Raw genomic sequence first — 15,897 nt, 5'->3', positions numbered from 1 at the left:
CAAAGTGGATAACCTCACATTTATCCATGTTATACTGCATCTGCCATGTTCTTGCCCACTCACCCAACTTGTCTAAATCACATTGGAGCCTCTTTGCATCCTCCTCACAACTCACATTCCAATCCAGCTTTGTGTCGTCTGCAAACTTGGAAATGTTACATTTAGTTCCCTCATCCAAATCATTGATATATATTGTGAATAGCTGGGGCCCAAGCACTGATCCCTGCGGTACCCCACTAGCCACTGCCTGCCACTCGGAAAAAGACCCGTTTATTCCTACTCTCTGTTTCCTGTCTGTCAACCAATTCTCAATCCATGCCAGTATATTCCCCCCAATCCCATGTGCTTTAATTTTGCACACTAACCTCTTGTGTGGGACCTTATCAAAAGCCTTCTGAAAATCCAAATACACCACATCCACTGGTTCTCCCCTATCTATTCTACTAGTTACATCCTCAAAAAACTCCAGTAGATTTGTTAAGGAGAAGTGTCCTCCTTTGTGAAGACAGAACCAAAGTATTTGTTTAATTGTTCTGCCATTTCTTTGTTCCCCATTATAATTTCTTCCATTTCTGACTGTAAGGGACCTACATTTGTCTTCACTCATCATTTTCTCTCATCTATTTATAGAAGCTTTTACAGTCAGTTTTTATGTTCCCTGCTAGTTTACTCTCATACTCTATTTTTCCCCTCTTAATCAATCTCTTTGTCCTCCTATGCTGAATTCTGAACTGCTCCCAATCCTCAGGCTTGCTGCTTTTTCTGGTAAATTTAAGGTCCTAAGGTCTTGAAAGGTGCTAGATCAATGCAAGTTGTTTCTTCTTTGTTGTATATTCTATTAAAAAAGACTTTTACCTTTAAAGCATACTCATTCTGTGGCTGCAGAGTGTACTGGGCTCTGTAATAAATGGCATCTCTGGAGTCACAACTGGCCTTGTCGAATGGCAGCTTGAAATCTGGCCAGTCCTTCTCAGTAAACTTTATCTCAGCTTCCTTGTTCTCCATGAAGAACGCGCTGTATTTTGCACAAATGCATTTCAGCGACATCACACAGCGATTGGCGAGGGTTCTGAAAATGTCTTTCTGATTCTCAAAGTTAAACCAATTCCGTAGTTCCAGATCTGAGATGTGAAAGGTCAACTTCCCTATATCTACTTGAGGATTGCTGACGTGATAATAACTGGTGGCTCCATCCAGACTCCGAGATTTTATCATTCTTGCTCTTAGACCTGGAAGATTGAATTTTTCATCAGCGTTCAAAGGACTACAAGGGGTGCTGGTACTCGTTTTAGGAAACTCCGCAGATTTCCCTTCATAGATTCCATATAGTGGGTTAGTTATTTGAAAGCCAGGAGAGCATGGAAGACTTCTTGATGTTGAACTCAGCAGAGTTCCGCTGGGAGCTGAGTTTGTCCTGTTGAGTGTCTTTTTTGGAAGAGGGGGTGGCTGTGAGTTGTCAGGGAGCCTTTCTTCAGACAACATTCCTTGGGAGCCCATTAACACTTCACTCACACTGTGGGGAGTCTTTGTAGGTGCCGTATTGGAAAGGACTTCTGCTACAAGGCAAAAAAAACACCTGTTACTTTACAAGAACAACTCTCATACAGACAATTGAGGCATCCTTTCGGAGATTTATATCCCTGTTTTTAAGCATTATTGCCCAGTACATGCAACATAGTTGATCTTTCAGGTTAAAAGGTACATTTGATGACAGTTACAAAACTTTGCAGTCAAGTATACTTTTATTAGAATAAAAATGAGAAATGTTTATATGCACAATGGGGCCTTTTTCTTAGTGGCTGTAAAATTTCTGCCAGTTTTATTGTGTATGATGCAGATATGAAACAAGGGGTTGTGTCCCTGCCCTAGGGAGTGGAACTTAATTTTCTCTACAGCATTATTGCTTGGAGACTTGCACTACGTTGTCTTTAGATCTGACAGACTTTGGAGTGTTGCAGCAGCTGTTAAATTTGGGAGAGGAATGTTAATGAAGCAGTCACTGTTTTGATTGCATCTACCCAATGCAATTAAGACCAGGTAGGAGGTGATTTAGCCATCATGTTATGGTACAAATTAATTTTTTAAAGAGCTATAGGGAACATTTCAAAAAAGTTTTCTCCCAGTGGTGTTCTATACTTTCCAGAGTTTAAAATTTAGTAGCGTAATTCATATCATCCTAATCTAGCAAACTACTACAGATTTTACCCCTAGTTTAGTACTTAAGTTTTACAGTGCCCTCTATTTAAAGAGTAATTTTGACTGTGCCTTTGCATTTAATAATTTTACAATTTCATTACTGCATCAAAGAAAATTAGTAGATGGGTTAGTTGCTGGCAAATTGTCAGTCACTGGTTTTTGTGGCCATTCTGCCTCCAGATTCACAACTACATGCCGTTCAGTAATTTGCTTTGTGATATTACATAACAGCACTACAATTAGAAAGAGAAAAATTGATACTATTGACTATTCTGTAAACAGCCTATATCTTCCTTTCCTAAACTAACCTGACAGGCTTTTCAGGAATTGTATGGACAAACCAAATTCCAATTCAGTCAGATATGGGAAAAACTCAGCATGAGGAGAGAAGCAACATTAGGAAGCTCAATTGATTTTGAGTTTTGGGCGGTCGACTTGGCAGAGTGCGGCCGTCCGTCCTGGTGGAAAAAAGGTGGCTGCGGTTTTGAGGCCCAGGCCTCATTTACATCGGACCAGTGAGCTGCAGGATGCCAAACAGGCGTCCCTATGCAGTTAACCGGATTAAGGCTGGCCAATATTGGGCTGCCCCCGCCGGCAGGAAGGTAAGTGCTGGAGGGACATTCCAGGCCCCACAAAAAAAATGTCAAACTTACCTTTGCTGGGCCTCTTCTCCTCTACCGCCTGTAGAACTGATCGGGGAGTGTACAGTGCATGCTCCGATTAGTTCTCTCCTAAAATGGCAATCGGGTCCTGAGTACGGCATATGCATATTAAAATGGGCTTACTGCTTGAAACAGGCAGGCGTATCAGCCGCCCAGCAGTAGGTCCCTTTCATAATGATGGTGGGCTAGTCGTCGGGGTTAATGGGGCGGTAAAACTACGGACCCCATTTTTCGGCCCTTACCCTCCCGTCAATGTCAATTTTCCCAACAGGTCAACAAAATTTGGAACTTTCACTCAGAGTCTCACAACCCTAATGACACTTGCACCATCTTTTTTGGTGATCAATGTATTTGTGCATTTGTTTTGCATTTGTGCTTCATTTGTTAACATGATTTTATTGCAGATTAGCAAGCGGTTAAGATAATTCGAAACTGATTTCTGTAAGATTACTCTAAATAAATGTTATCTTTTTGAAGCAATCCAAACTTGGATCAATTTGGAATCTAATGTGGTTCAGGATGTGCCTTTAAATCACATAGAACCAATAAATACATTCCATGAGGCCAAGGAGATGCCCAATGACTATATCTACCTTTGGGTCATGAAATGACTGAGAGCTTGCTCGTTCTTCAGTAGCAAACCATTTATGGTCAGTGATGAACAGTATTTCAGATCTAGCCAGATATGTCAGTCTTTTTTGCCAGTCAGAAGTAACATTTTCTAGATAAGATCTGACATCTCTTGCAGCCATTATTGTTGAACAAAAAGCTAATGTTACATAAATGGAAACTACAGCACACCTTCCCTATTTTAACATTGCTCGAACTGTGTGATTGATATTAGGTTTTCCAGGTGATTACTGCGTAATTTACTGGTTTCCCATTTTCAGTATTATTCAGTCTAAACCACATGAACAGAGGTAGAGCTGGAGCTAGGCTTTTGCTTCAAAATGGCCAACATTATTAACCAAATGACTTGAGGAAAGGCCAGTGTATTTTCATGTCCCTCTGCAAGAACATGCCATTGGCCATATTGATCCAGGTTTATACTTTTAAAGCTGCAAGTTTTAACTTTACCGTATGTCATTGAGGTTATGTACTGTTCCATTGTTTAGTAATGCATGACTGCAGGCTCATTAATGTATTTACACTATTGTACATTTGTTTGAAGCTTGATCAGGATCGAATCACTTTTTGAGTTCGAGAATGCAACTAAAGTATTGCAGCAGCACATTATTTTCTTCTGTATTTCAATTACAGTTTGTTGGGCCTCTTTCAGCAAAATGCCCATATTGCTTTAAAAATTACCTTTTTAAAAAATACATTTGAAAGTCCTGTTTCCAAATAAACAGTTGTGGGGTTATGGTTTGTGGTGTGAGTTTGTTCCTTTTGCAGAAGTCTAGTTGTATTTTTTTAAACCAAAACAACCTCAGAAAATGAAGGAGGCGATTCTCAACTGCTGGCCATCTGGTTCTCGTCTGACAAACAGGCAGCCAGCAATTGAAAATTGGGGATGGGAGCAGGAGTCCTTGGTTGTCGCATTAACGCTCAATGCCCACCTGGTGCAACTTTCAGACAGGCCGGAATAGTGGCTAGCAGCCTGCCCTGAAACAGACTGGAGGCTGCTTAAATATGCAAATTGGGGTCCCAATTGCAATTTTCAGTTAGAAATGGAGGAGTGTACACGGCCCACGCTCAGGCCATTTGCACCAGGCGGAGTGACCTGACCAGTAGTCCTTAAAGGGACCACTAGAGGCCGCTCTTCTTTAGTGGCCCGAGGAGGAGAAGGAGTGCTCCTCCCGGGCCCCGAACAAAACTTTGGCCCACTGCCAGGATCACCTTCCACCCCAGGCCCGACCTGCCAACCTGCTCAACGTGGGAGCGGACTGATTTATCACCCTTCCAGATCCGGCGAGCTGCGGTGAGGCACCCACTTGGCACCCGCAGATCACCAGCGGCATTATCATGAGGCCCGGGCCTCAAAATGGCTTGGGTCTCACACCAGCATGAACGAATGAACTACGTGTCCATTTTGGGCGCTACTTTCAAATTGCTCCTGTAATCTCATTGTAGGATTAAAAAAATAACCAACCCTTGAAAAAGTGCTTTTATGTCACAACTACTTACTTTAGTTCTAGGATTTGCTTCATCTAGGTTCCAGGTTCTTTAACAGGATTCCCTGTGCCCACACATAATAGTTTCCACTTTTTTGGCCTTCCCAGTCAATTGCTTCCTTTAGTTTCCTTCACCTTCTACTAGAATAGCTTGGTCTTATATGGTTTTCCTTTTGTAAGTATCCCCTACATTCAGTCTTCCAAATTCTGCTTTGGCAGCAAGGAAAGGAAAATGTGGATGTGGACAACCCCATGGTTTTCTGGTGGAAGGTTGCTAAGGCTGCCCGCAGACAGCAGTACAAGTTTTTCAGTATACGGCGGATCAAAAGACATTGCTCCACCAGATACTGGCCTGGAAGAACATTTATTGATGTTTGCATCAAGTAGACAATAGAGAACTCATGGGTAGGGAAGCAGTACCAGGAGCTTTGGTGCCAAGTGGTCAAAAAAAAAGTGGAAATTGCAAGTGTGAAGCTGCTGGAGAAGAATCCAAAAGAAAAGAGATGTCAAAAGCAAAGTTGGAAGAGTGGAACTATTAGAGGGGAGACTAAGGGGAAACCATTTGAGTTGAAATTGTTGGAAACCGAAAAAAAACACTAGCTGGGGGCAGCATCTGGTTGGGATTGGTGTTGGTGGGAGGGCCTTAATTAAAGAATCTAGATAACATAGACCCTGGAATGATGGTGAGTGGTCTGTGATGTAAAAGCACTTTTTCTTTCTTCGGAAGAGTGGTTATTATCAATATTTTTAAGTCTCATGCAGGAGACAAAAGATAGCCATAAAAAGGAATGATAACAGGATACCCAGGGACCATTCTTGGTACTCTTGCTATTTTTACTATATAGTAATGAGTTGGATGAAATCATAGGCCAAATTCCCACATTTACAGATGATACCAAAATAAAAGGGAGAGCAAATAATGGGGAACAATTCAACTACAGTCAAAAGGATTTGATCATTTAGGTAACTGGACCATAGGTAGCGGATTCAATGTGGATAAATTTAATTTGTGAGGGAAAATTGTTCACTGTGGTGAGGGGGACAGTTAAAATGAGTAAGTTAGGAGTAAGAAGAGCAGTGAAGTAGATCTTTTCTTTAAAAGGGTAATAGACTTGTGGAATAAGTTACTAGGCAAGACCATTGAAGCAGACATTGTAAATATGTTCAAGAAATATTCAACATATTTCTAGTGAGGGAAGGGATCGACCAACATGGTGAGAAGGCAGGAAGTTGGTGTTAAGATTTATCAAAAAGGAATGGGCTTTTTGGGCCTCAAGGCCTTTTTCTGTTCCTCAAAAATTCTTGTGTTCTTACGTAAAAGGTGCTTGCACCACAAACCATAATGTCAAATTGCATTCTGGCAACAGGACTTTAAATTAATTACTTTCTTGAATGTAAGCCTATTATTTCCTGTAGACATTAGAGGGGTGAAATTGGTCTTCAGTGTAGCGCAAAGCAGGTGATAACGAATCGGCAGTGAACCGCTCCTGTTTTATGGCCCAGTGCTGGAGCAGTATAGAGAAGGCTTAGTTATATCCAACCTCCCATCTATACAGTACTTGAGGGGTAGGGGGAAGAGAGAAGGGAATCTGTTAATTGTATCCATGTGATTTATATCAATTTGTGTAAATTGTATTCAGGTGGTGCTTATCAATTGGGGACTCTCTTGTGTCCATTTATATGAGAGCTTATCTAGGGTGTGGAGTGGGTAATGTGAATCTCTGTGAATAAAGGCTTGGAAGCAACTGAAGACCAGGCTCTAGTATTCTATCCTTCACCACCTGTCTATCCAATTTATAACAGGCAGCCCATTTTACAATCCGTCCAATTTTCTTTGCCATCGGCCTCAATGGGCAATGCATCTGTGATTTATTGATATGCATGGATGGTAGGTGTGATTCCCTGCTAATAGCGTATGCTCTGAAAACTGGCCTTCTTTTGGGCGAAGAAGCATTGACTGAGAAACTGAAAGTAAACATAATGGGGGTGGACACAAGAAGCACCCCCCCCCCACCTTACAAATCACAATGTCTAGCGAAAGTTGCAAGGGCAGAAACCTAGCGCGTCTGGGTTCCACCCAAATGATTTCCCTCCTGTTGGGATTGTGCTGTGGTTTTGCCCTCCCACTGGAAATTCTATCCTATAATCCACAAAGGAACATTGAGAACACACTGGTTGATTTGAAAGACTGCAGATTGTCTCCTTCAACTAGCCTGCCTGATCAACTTCCAGCAGTACCCCTGCACAAACTTAGGAGTCCCTGAGTCTTGGCTCTACTTACCTGCTCTAAAGCTCCCTAAAGTTCGGGTAAATGGGGTGTATCCCAATGGAGACAGTGTGCACTTCATATTGGGCAACCAAAAGATCCATTTGTGAGAATTTCTCAGTACTTGGGTTTCTGTAGGTGTCAGACACCCGTCTGACCAAAAACAAGCATCCACACAACTGTTGTATGTTAACACATTGAAAATTAGCTAGAAAATGTACATTTTGAATTTTCTTTTAATAACTATGTTTCATAATAAACTTATGAGTGATAGTAACTTAAATTCTTTGAAACAGATCATATCTCTGTAAACTGCCAATGCCACAGGATGGAAAATAAAATAGTACAGCATTATCTGATCAAAGAAATCTGACTGACTTCGACTTAAAATTACAAAACAATTTTTAAAATATTTTTTATTTAAAACTGTCCATGTAAGGTACAATGGATTGTAATGTGGAATATCAACATTAAATTGCAATAATAATTTACTATTTCAGTAAAACATTGAGTAAAATTGAATGAGAAGTTTCCCTACTGATATGGATTTTATGAGTTCTTGCCATTTGTTCCCTTTTTTGATTCAAAGTAGCAAGTCAGTATCCGCACTGTTTTTTGGTGAATTTTTGCGTTCTATCAAGACAATGGATGTTAAGGCCAAGGACTGGAACACTGCCATTCAGGGATCCAGTGTTAGTATCAAGCAGTGTCAGGTCAATGTAGCTGCTTATTAATAGCCATGATATTGACAATCTTACCTCTGCGCACATTTCCTCTCTAAAAAAGCTTAATTCCAGTTATCACTTTTTAGATTTGATTTTGTGATGTAGGTGATACTGGCAAGGCCCATCCTTAGTTACTTTGAAGGCATTTAGAGTCTGGCCTCTTGTGCACCCCAACTTCCTTCGCCCCACCATTGGCAGCCATGCCTTCAGCTGTCTCGGCCTTAAGCTCTGGAATTCCCTCCCTTTATCTCTCCACCTCTTTTCTCCTCTCTCTCCTCCTTTAAGGCACTCCTTAAAACCTACCTCTTTGATTAAGCTCTATTTCCAGTCAGATTTTTCTTTTACAAAATATCCCGCTTTTACATTTTGTTCACATTGTGATTGATCTAACAATGTCTATATTTTCTTTACATTCTATTTGTCTTTATCTTTTTAGCCCTTTTATCATTTTGATACTTCTCCTATCTTTTTTTTATGTTTATTCCATCTGTACTCTTACTGGTTGCATCTCTGCATGGTATTGCACAAAGCAGGAAAAGTGAAGAAACAGCAACTTAAGCAATACATTTCTGTACATGTTGCCATCTGATACATGGTGTAATTGCTTGGCTTCATCCTTGTGCTCACTGAAGGTTTTTTTTCACTTTATCTCAAACATTTATGGCTGCTTTCAACCATCAATACCATCAATTGTGACTCTCTTGCACAATGTACGCCATTTTCTTTAGCCTTGCTCAATGAGTTTATGTTGCCTTGTCCCCCTTATAGGGAATTAAGTGCCTAATTCAGAAGTTCCTCTATGATGCATATTTTTGAACAGCTTGAAGAAGAGAGGAGAGACTTCTGTCCCAGGACAGCATAAAAGTATGGGCTTAGCAAGTATTGGGTGGATGAAGTATTGGAAGATGCTTGATTGGAAGTGCATGAGGCACTACCGATCACCATTTCTATTGCCAACATCCAGGAATGTCATAACACATTACTTGTGATGGGGTGGTAAGCACGACACATGGTCTATACAGCTTCCTGCTCTCTTTCCATGGTCTAAAATGTGCATCTCATTTTATCCATCCCATCAGGATTAAAGGCTGAGTGAACTCTACCAGGATTTGAACCTGGAGTTTACTGGTCTCCAGGCCAGGTCAGCATTCAATCAACTGAGCTACCTGGCACTGTCCATTGGAAGTAGGAAAACCAGAATGCTACCACTGAGCCAAGGCTGACACCTTTACAAGCTTATACATATAAAAATACATTTCAGTAATAAGTGACAATGTAGAGATGCGCATCTATAAAATCAAATTCTGTACTGGATAACAACAACAACTTGTATTTATATAGTGCCTTAAACATAGTAGAACATCCCAGGGCGCTTTACATGAGTGTTATCAGAAAAAATTGACACCAAGCCACATAAGGAGATATTAGGACAGGATGACCAAAAGCTTGATCAAAGAGGTAGGTTTCAAGGAGCGTCTTAAAAGAGAAGAAAGGTAGAGAGGTGTAGAGATTTAGGGAGGGAATTCCAGAGCTTAGGGCCTAAGCTACTAAAGGCACGACCGCCAATGGTGGAGCGTTTAAAATCGGGGATGCGCAAGAGGCCAGAATTGAAGGAGTGCAGAGATCTCAGAGGATTGTAGGGCTGGAGGAGGTCACAGAAATAGGGAGGGGCGAGGCCATGGAGGGATTTGAAAACAAGGATGCGAATTTTAAAATCCAGGCATTGCCAGACCGGCAGCCAATATAGGTCAATGAGCACAGGGTGGTGGGTGAACGGGACTTGGTGCGAGTTAGGATACAGTTTTGGGTGAGCTCAAGTTTATGGAGGGTGGAAGATGGGCGATGTCACGGAGGTGGAAGTAGGTAGTCTTGGTAATGGAGCGGATATGTGCTTGGAAGCTCATCTCAGGATCAAGTAGGACGCCAAGGTTGTGAGCGGTCTGGTTCAGCCTCAGAGAGTGGCCAGGGAGAGGGATGGAGTCAGTGGCTAGGGAACGTTGTTTGTGGTGGGGACCAAAGACGATGGCTTTGGTTTTCCCAATATTTAGATATAAAATAACCTCCACACAAACTTTGGTAGCCATCTTTTAGCAAGACCCAAAGTTGTGCTGAGAAGTAAAACTCTTCAAGGGGAAATATATTCATGAAAGAAAGTGATATAAATAAGTTGAAATACATCATTGTGTTCTTTGAACATGATATCATTATAATAAAAATGACACAGTTTTTTTTTGGCTAGCACTTTTTCATGCAGTTGGTGGCCTTTTAATAGGACTATAAGTGATAGTATTAACTTTGTAGCAAAATTATAAGAGCACAGAGTAATATGAGTGGTTGACTTTTAAGGCCTAGAAATTGGATCGTACCCTAATCGGGCAGTGATCCTGGTGCAGTGCCTAATGAGGCCAGCAGAAGGACCACAACAAATTGGACCAGCAACCTCATTAAGATGGTACCGGTGCCAGTCATGGCCCCAGAGTCAGCTCGCCGGTCACGCAAGAGAAGCGAATCCATCCAGCACGGTGAGTCTGAGAGGGAGAGAGATAATTGGGAGGGTGGGGGGATGAGCAGTGGCCGGCAGCAGCCCGAGGTTTTAATGTGGAGTCGGGGGGAGCACTCCTGCTCCTCTTGGCTCCACATTAAGATGTGAAAAAAACTTGAAATTTACCTTTTGGGTGGCTGTCTCCAGCAGTCTCTTTGGTTTGGCTGCTGTGCACCTGAAAAAAACTGACCACAGCATGCACACACGCCCTAACCAATATAGCTTGCGAGGCACTTCAGCGCAGAATGAGCACATGCACATTGAGCCCCGTATTGGGTCCTGCAGCCTCCAATTCTGGCCTGAAAAACGGATGCTGTGCAATTGAATTTGTAGGCCAAGATTTGCTTAAATGAGCTGCCTGGAATGATTTATTACAAAGGAATTACGTTTGTGGCTTTCTTCACTAATAGCCGCTTGTCTAAAGTAGCTAAATTTTTTAACCCCAAAAGGATTTGATTTCCACCGGGACACCTGAGTTAATATGGATTAAAACAGAGTTATAATTAACAAATAGTTCATTAGGAGTGTGCAACAATTTATTTGATGAAACAGAAAATTTTAGGCCACAGCGAACGAGGAAGTGGTCTGAGAAGCACCATTATGTTCATTCAGATTAAATCTCAAACATTGCATGATTATTGCTCAGCTGAAGAAATGTTTCTGCACTTGTTTAGTTCATAAAGTACCAGTGGTCCTCTATAGAATGAGATCTCTGCATAGGCTCCCAATTTCATACAGTACAATATACATCATAGGAGAACTGGCTTACTGAATGAACAGTCAGTCATTTACTTTCTGTCAATTTAGCTGCTCAAATTAATTATTTCTGATTAGTTGCACGGCACTCTCAAATTTAAAACAATGAAAATTCCTTTGATTGTTTATGCAACTGGGAGCAGCTATTGAAAAATTAATAATGAAATATTGTTTATTTCAATTTGTTAACTACACCCTTACCCCAAGTGTTTAAAAATACTGTAGCTAAAGTAGAGAACAATTAAAGAACAGAAGTTTATTAAATTGAAAATCACATAGCAACCTTTTATTCACCTTTATCATTTCATCATTAACACCTTATTATACAGCTCTGTATTGCGGCTAAAAATATAGATTGCACTGCACAAGACTTCTAATTTTGAATCAAACAAAACTTACCCAGGTTGACGTAGGTCCTGCTGACTGAGTCTATGCTATCAGTGGATCCTTCTGAGTTGAATATTTCAGAGTCATGTGAAGTTGAGATCTGCTCGTATGAGCAGGTACTGCTTGAGTCCACATCAGAGATACTGCCACTCATCTTGGCTGCAAACCTTTCCCTGTGTGACAAAAAGGCAGTAGTGTTTTTTTTCTCTCGTTAAAACTGACCAGACTTTCTCTCTTTTGTCAGGAAGTTCTGATGCAAGCTGCCTTGTGCGATGCAACAGATTTGTACCAATCAATTGTTAATGACATGAGCGGCCACCAGTAACCAGGGAAGTATTGCTTCTCCTCTTTTACTGCAAATACGGGCAAGTGTCTGGAAGGCCAATGAGCAATGGAAGTATTTCTCCTTAGAACTGTCTTTGGCTTTTTGCACCTATACACATATAAATAGATATATAAATACCCAGCACAACCAAATCTTCTTGTGCAGCGGATATGCAATTTTTGTCTGTTAAACCACCACACCACAAAAGTAACTGAGCTCTCAGTTGAAACCTAATGTGGAGATGCCGGTGATGGACTGGGGTTGACAATTGTAAACAATTTTACAACACCAAGTTATAGTCCAACAAATTTATTTTAAATTCCACAAGCTTTCGGAGGCTTCCTCCTTCATCAGGTGAACGGTGTGGAACTAATCCATACCGTTCACCTGACGAAGGAGGAAGCCTCCGAAAGCTTGTGGAATTTAAAATAAATTTGTTGGACTATAACTTGGTGTTGTAAAATTGTTTACAATTGAAACCTAATGAAAGTGGGAGACTGTTTGAGGTGCTTAGTTGGTTTCTACATTACAAATGTTCTTACTGTTCATTTTGGGAAGCTTATTTCACTCACTGGGCTTGCAGGCTCACACTTCAAGCAGACTATCTCTTTTGGACCCTAACAAACTCCATTTACATATTACCAAAACTGTTAAAGATACAACTTTAAAAGCAAATCCTTTTTGCATTTATGCTCATTAAAATTAGAAAGAGCAAGCTGGGGAATGCATGGAATGTATTTGCACTTTACTATCAGTGACAATGTGAAACACTTCCAGGTCAGCTACAGTTATGTCAGACAGGAAGCAAACTTCCTCTAGTGATACAACGATGATTGGCCTCAACCTTGATTTCCATCTCCGCATACTTCTACTTCGTATGGCGAATTAGACCAATTTAGTACTGTGCTTTTAATATTCAAGAGTTCTCCTAGCATTGGATATTGTATGGGGGCAGAAGCTTTGGTGCTGTGTACCAGGGGAACATTTTCAGCACCAGGATAGGGGATCAAAGAATTGGGAGATAGGCCCTGTGTCCATTTTCTAATGAGCTACAACTCTGCAGGATTTGCTCTTTTTTTCTTACAATATCCATTTGGAATGGGATCAAAGGAACCTTCAACTATGTTTTAAAAGATATTTTTCTATGTTTCTGGAATTTTTATTAATTTTTCAGGGGAAAATTTTTGCTCCATATGTTAAGTTTGTTTTTAAAATGCTTCAAATACAGCATTTCGCTTTTGAGGAGCTACAAGATATGTGTGCCCATTAGAAGCAGCTCTTTGAATTCTGATGCCACCCCTGAGCTGCCATGGATCGAATGGTTGGTGTTTAGTGAGTGCCCTGAGGCCTTAGTGACCCAACTTGGCTGCTGGCACTGGTGGAGAGGTGGCCCTCTTTAAAGCAAAATGCTGCGATGTCAGAACTTTGGTCATTGCCCATCCAGTTGGGGTCTACCCAAATTTCCATACCTAGCTACGCCACTGCTTATAACTGATGTAAATTCTGGCACATGTGCACTGTGTCCTTATCAATAGAACTACTTTAGTTTGTCCCTGTAATGGCTTCTTGCATAGAGCTAGTCATGAGAATATCATTCATCTGCACTGTGATCAGGGGAAAGATTTCTTAACATTGGATCAACAAAGACCAGAGGCGAGGGCAGCACAGAGAGAATAGAAAGAGTTTATTGGCAGGAGACCATTTTTTCTTATTTTTAATCTAAAGTTAGTTGATTACAAGCCACTTGAGATTATGTACATCATGGGGAGAAGCATAGGGGCAACCACAACAACAACAGCAACAAATTGCATTTATATAGCGCCTTTAATGTCGTAAAATGTCCCAAGGCGCTTCACAGGAGCGTTATCAAACAAATTTTGACACCGAGCCACATAAGGAGCTTTTGGGACAGGTGACAAAAAGTTTGGTCAAAGAGGTAGGTTTTAAGGAGCATCTTAAAGGAGGAGAGAGAGGTAGAGAGGCGGAGAGGTTTAGAGAGGGAATTCCAGAGCTTAGGGCCTTGGCAGCTGAAGGCATGGCCGCCAATGGTGGAGCAATTAAAATCGGGGATGCGCAAGAGGCCAGAATTGGAGGAGCGCAAAGATCTCGGAGGATTGTAGAAGAAATTATGGTACGGACACCAGATGCCAGACCATATGTCACCCCACCCAAATGCCTTTGCTCAAGCCAACTGTCAATCTCGACAATAAAGTTGAACAAAACTCTCTGATTCAATGATTCTCAAACTTTTTGGGGTTGGCCCCCCAAACAACTCAGCCTCTCACACCTTTCCAGTTAAGGATACTGGTATTTTTCAAAAAAGCCTCTCTCCTCCTCCATTTCAGTTTCTCTTGTTCTCCTCCTCCAAATCAATTTAACTGTTGCTTTCTTCCTCTAATTTGTAATTAGCCAGACAACTGGACAATAAAGGAACCAGACAGTGGGCTGCTGAAAATGAAAGTTGAGAAGATAGCTCATGCTAAATATTGGCTGGGTCTTTCTCAACCATCCTGGGTCATGGTTGCACCAATGGGGAGAGGAGAAAATGCCATAAAGAAGGAAAATGTCCAGGAGAATGAAGGTTTTAAACTTTCACTTCAGTTCAAACATTTAGTTCTGCTTGGCTAATCTCCAACCTAATTTAGTAAAATGGATTGCCACATTATGACTCCATTTACATGAATTACATAGAATTACATAGAATGTACAGCACAGAAACAGGCCATTCAGCCCATGCTGGTGTTTATGCTCCACATGAGCCTCCTGCCTACCTACTTCATCTAACCCTATCAGCATATCCTTCTATTCCTTTCTCCCTCATGTGTTAATCTAGCTTCCTCTTAAATGCAGCCATGCTAGTCGCCTCAACTACTCCTTGTGGTAGCGAGTTCCACATTCTAACCACTCTCTGGGTAAAGAAGTTTCTCCTGAATTCCCTATTGGATTTATTAGTGACTATCTTATATTTATAGCCCCTTGTTCTGATCTCCCCTGCAAGTGGAAACATCTTCTCAGAAAAGAAGACAAGGGAGTTCTCCCAGTGTCCAGGCCAACATCAATCCCTCAAATAACAGCATCAAAACAGATTAACTGGCCATTCATCTCATTGCTGTTTGTAAGGCCTTGCTGTGTGCAAGCTGGCTGCCATATTTGCCTACAAAATAACAGCAACTACACTTCAAAAGCAATTTGTTGGCTGTGAAGCACTTTGGGACATCCCGAGGACATGAAAGGCACTATCTAAATGCAGGTTCTATCTTCTTCCTTTCTCTCCTAAGTATGTATCTGACATATATATTTGGATGTTGGAGTATTAGGAAATTGTCCACTGCTTCTGTTAGGAATAAAATAAAATTGCTACTATATTAACATAATTGAATGATACAGTCATATGTGTTACACTGATGTCATGTGAATATTCTAGTTGTACATTTTTGATGGTACTTGAAAGGAGTAATGTTCAGTACACCCTCAGCTCTCATTTTTTGTTCAAGAATTGGTGATAGAGAAGTTGCTTGATTTTGTTGAGGTTTGCTATGTAGTTATCTGATCAGCAAGCACATAGGTGATAGGAAGGCGTTATAAACCAGACCTGACTGAAATTTCCTGTATGAGGTTATTAAGTTGTTATCTGAAAATGCCAGGTGGCTTCCTCTTCTGCAAGACAGAGAAACACTGACCGCACTCCGCACTGCTTAGTTACCAAGCAGCACATGCAGCAACATGTGCAGTCTAAACTTCTAATTAGGCTGGAAAACTCATGAGAAGTTTAAATCTACTAAATGAATTTAATTTTAAAACAATCGGAACTTTCACCTTTTGTGATTCTGAACTTTCACAGTTTCTCTATAGCAGTGGTCTAAAACAAAGCTGGATGTGAGTTAAAACAGAAAATGATGGAATTGCGCAGCAGGCCAGTCAGCA

General features: G+C 41.0%; 1 protein-coding gene and 1 long non-coding RNA gene across 2 annotated transcripts in view; one reads left to right on the top strand and one right to left on the bottom strand.

Moving 5' to 3' along the window:
• peak3 (PEAK family member 3) overlaps positions 1 to 15,897 on the bottom strand; it is a 50,371-nt gene that overhangs the window by 14,895 nt on the left and 19,579 nt on the right. The window contains exons 2-3 of the mRNA XM_067968289.1: positions 11,661 to 11,821; positions 856 to 1,556 (exon numbers count right to left, since the gene is read on the bottom strand). Of these exons, the coding sequence (XP_067824390.1) occupies positions 856 to 1,556; positions 11,661 to 11,821 (862 nt within the window). The remainder of the gene's footprint in view (positions 1 to 855; positions 1,557 to 11,660; positions 11,822 to 15,897) is intronic.
• The window catches only part of LOC137299506 (uncharacterized), a 63,265-nt gene that overhangs the window by 37,063 nt on the left and 10,305 nt on the right, over positions 1 to 15,897 (top strand). The window lies entirely within an intron of this gene.

Source organism: Heptranchias perlo, chromosome 29 (genome assembly GCF_035084215.1).
Source record: "Heptranchias perlo isolate sHepPer1 chromosome 29, sHepPer1.hap1, whole genome shotgun sequence".
Classification (NCBI taxonomy): domain Eukaryota; kingdom Metazoa; phylum Chordata; class Chondrichthyes; order Hexanchiformes; family Hexanchidae; genus Heptranchias; species Heptranchias perlo.
This window is presented reverse-complemented; position numbering and strand designations above follow the sequence as displayed.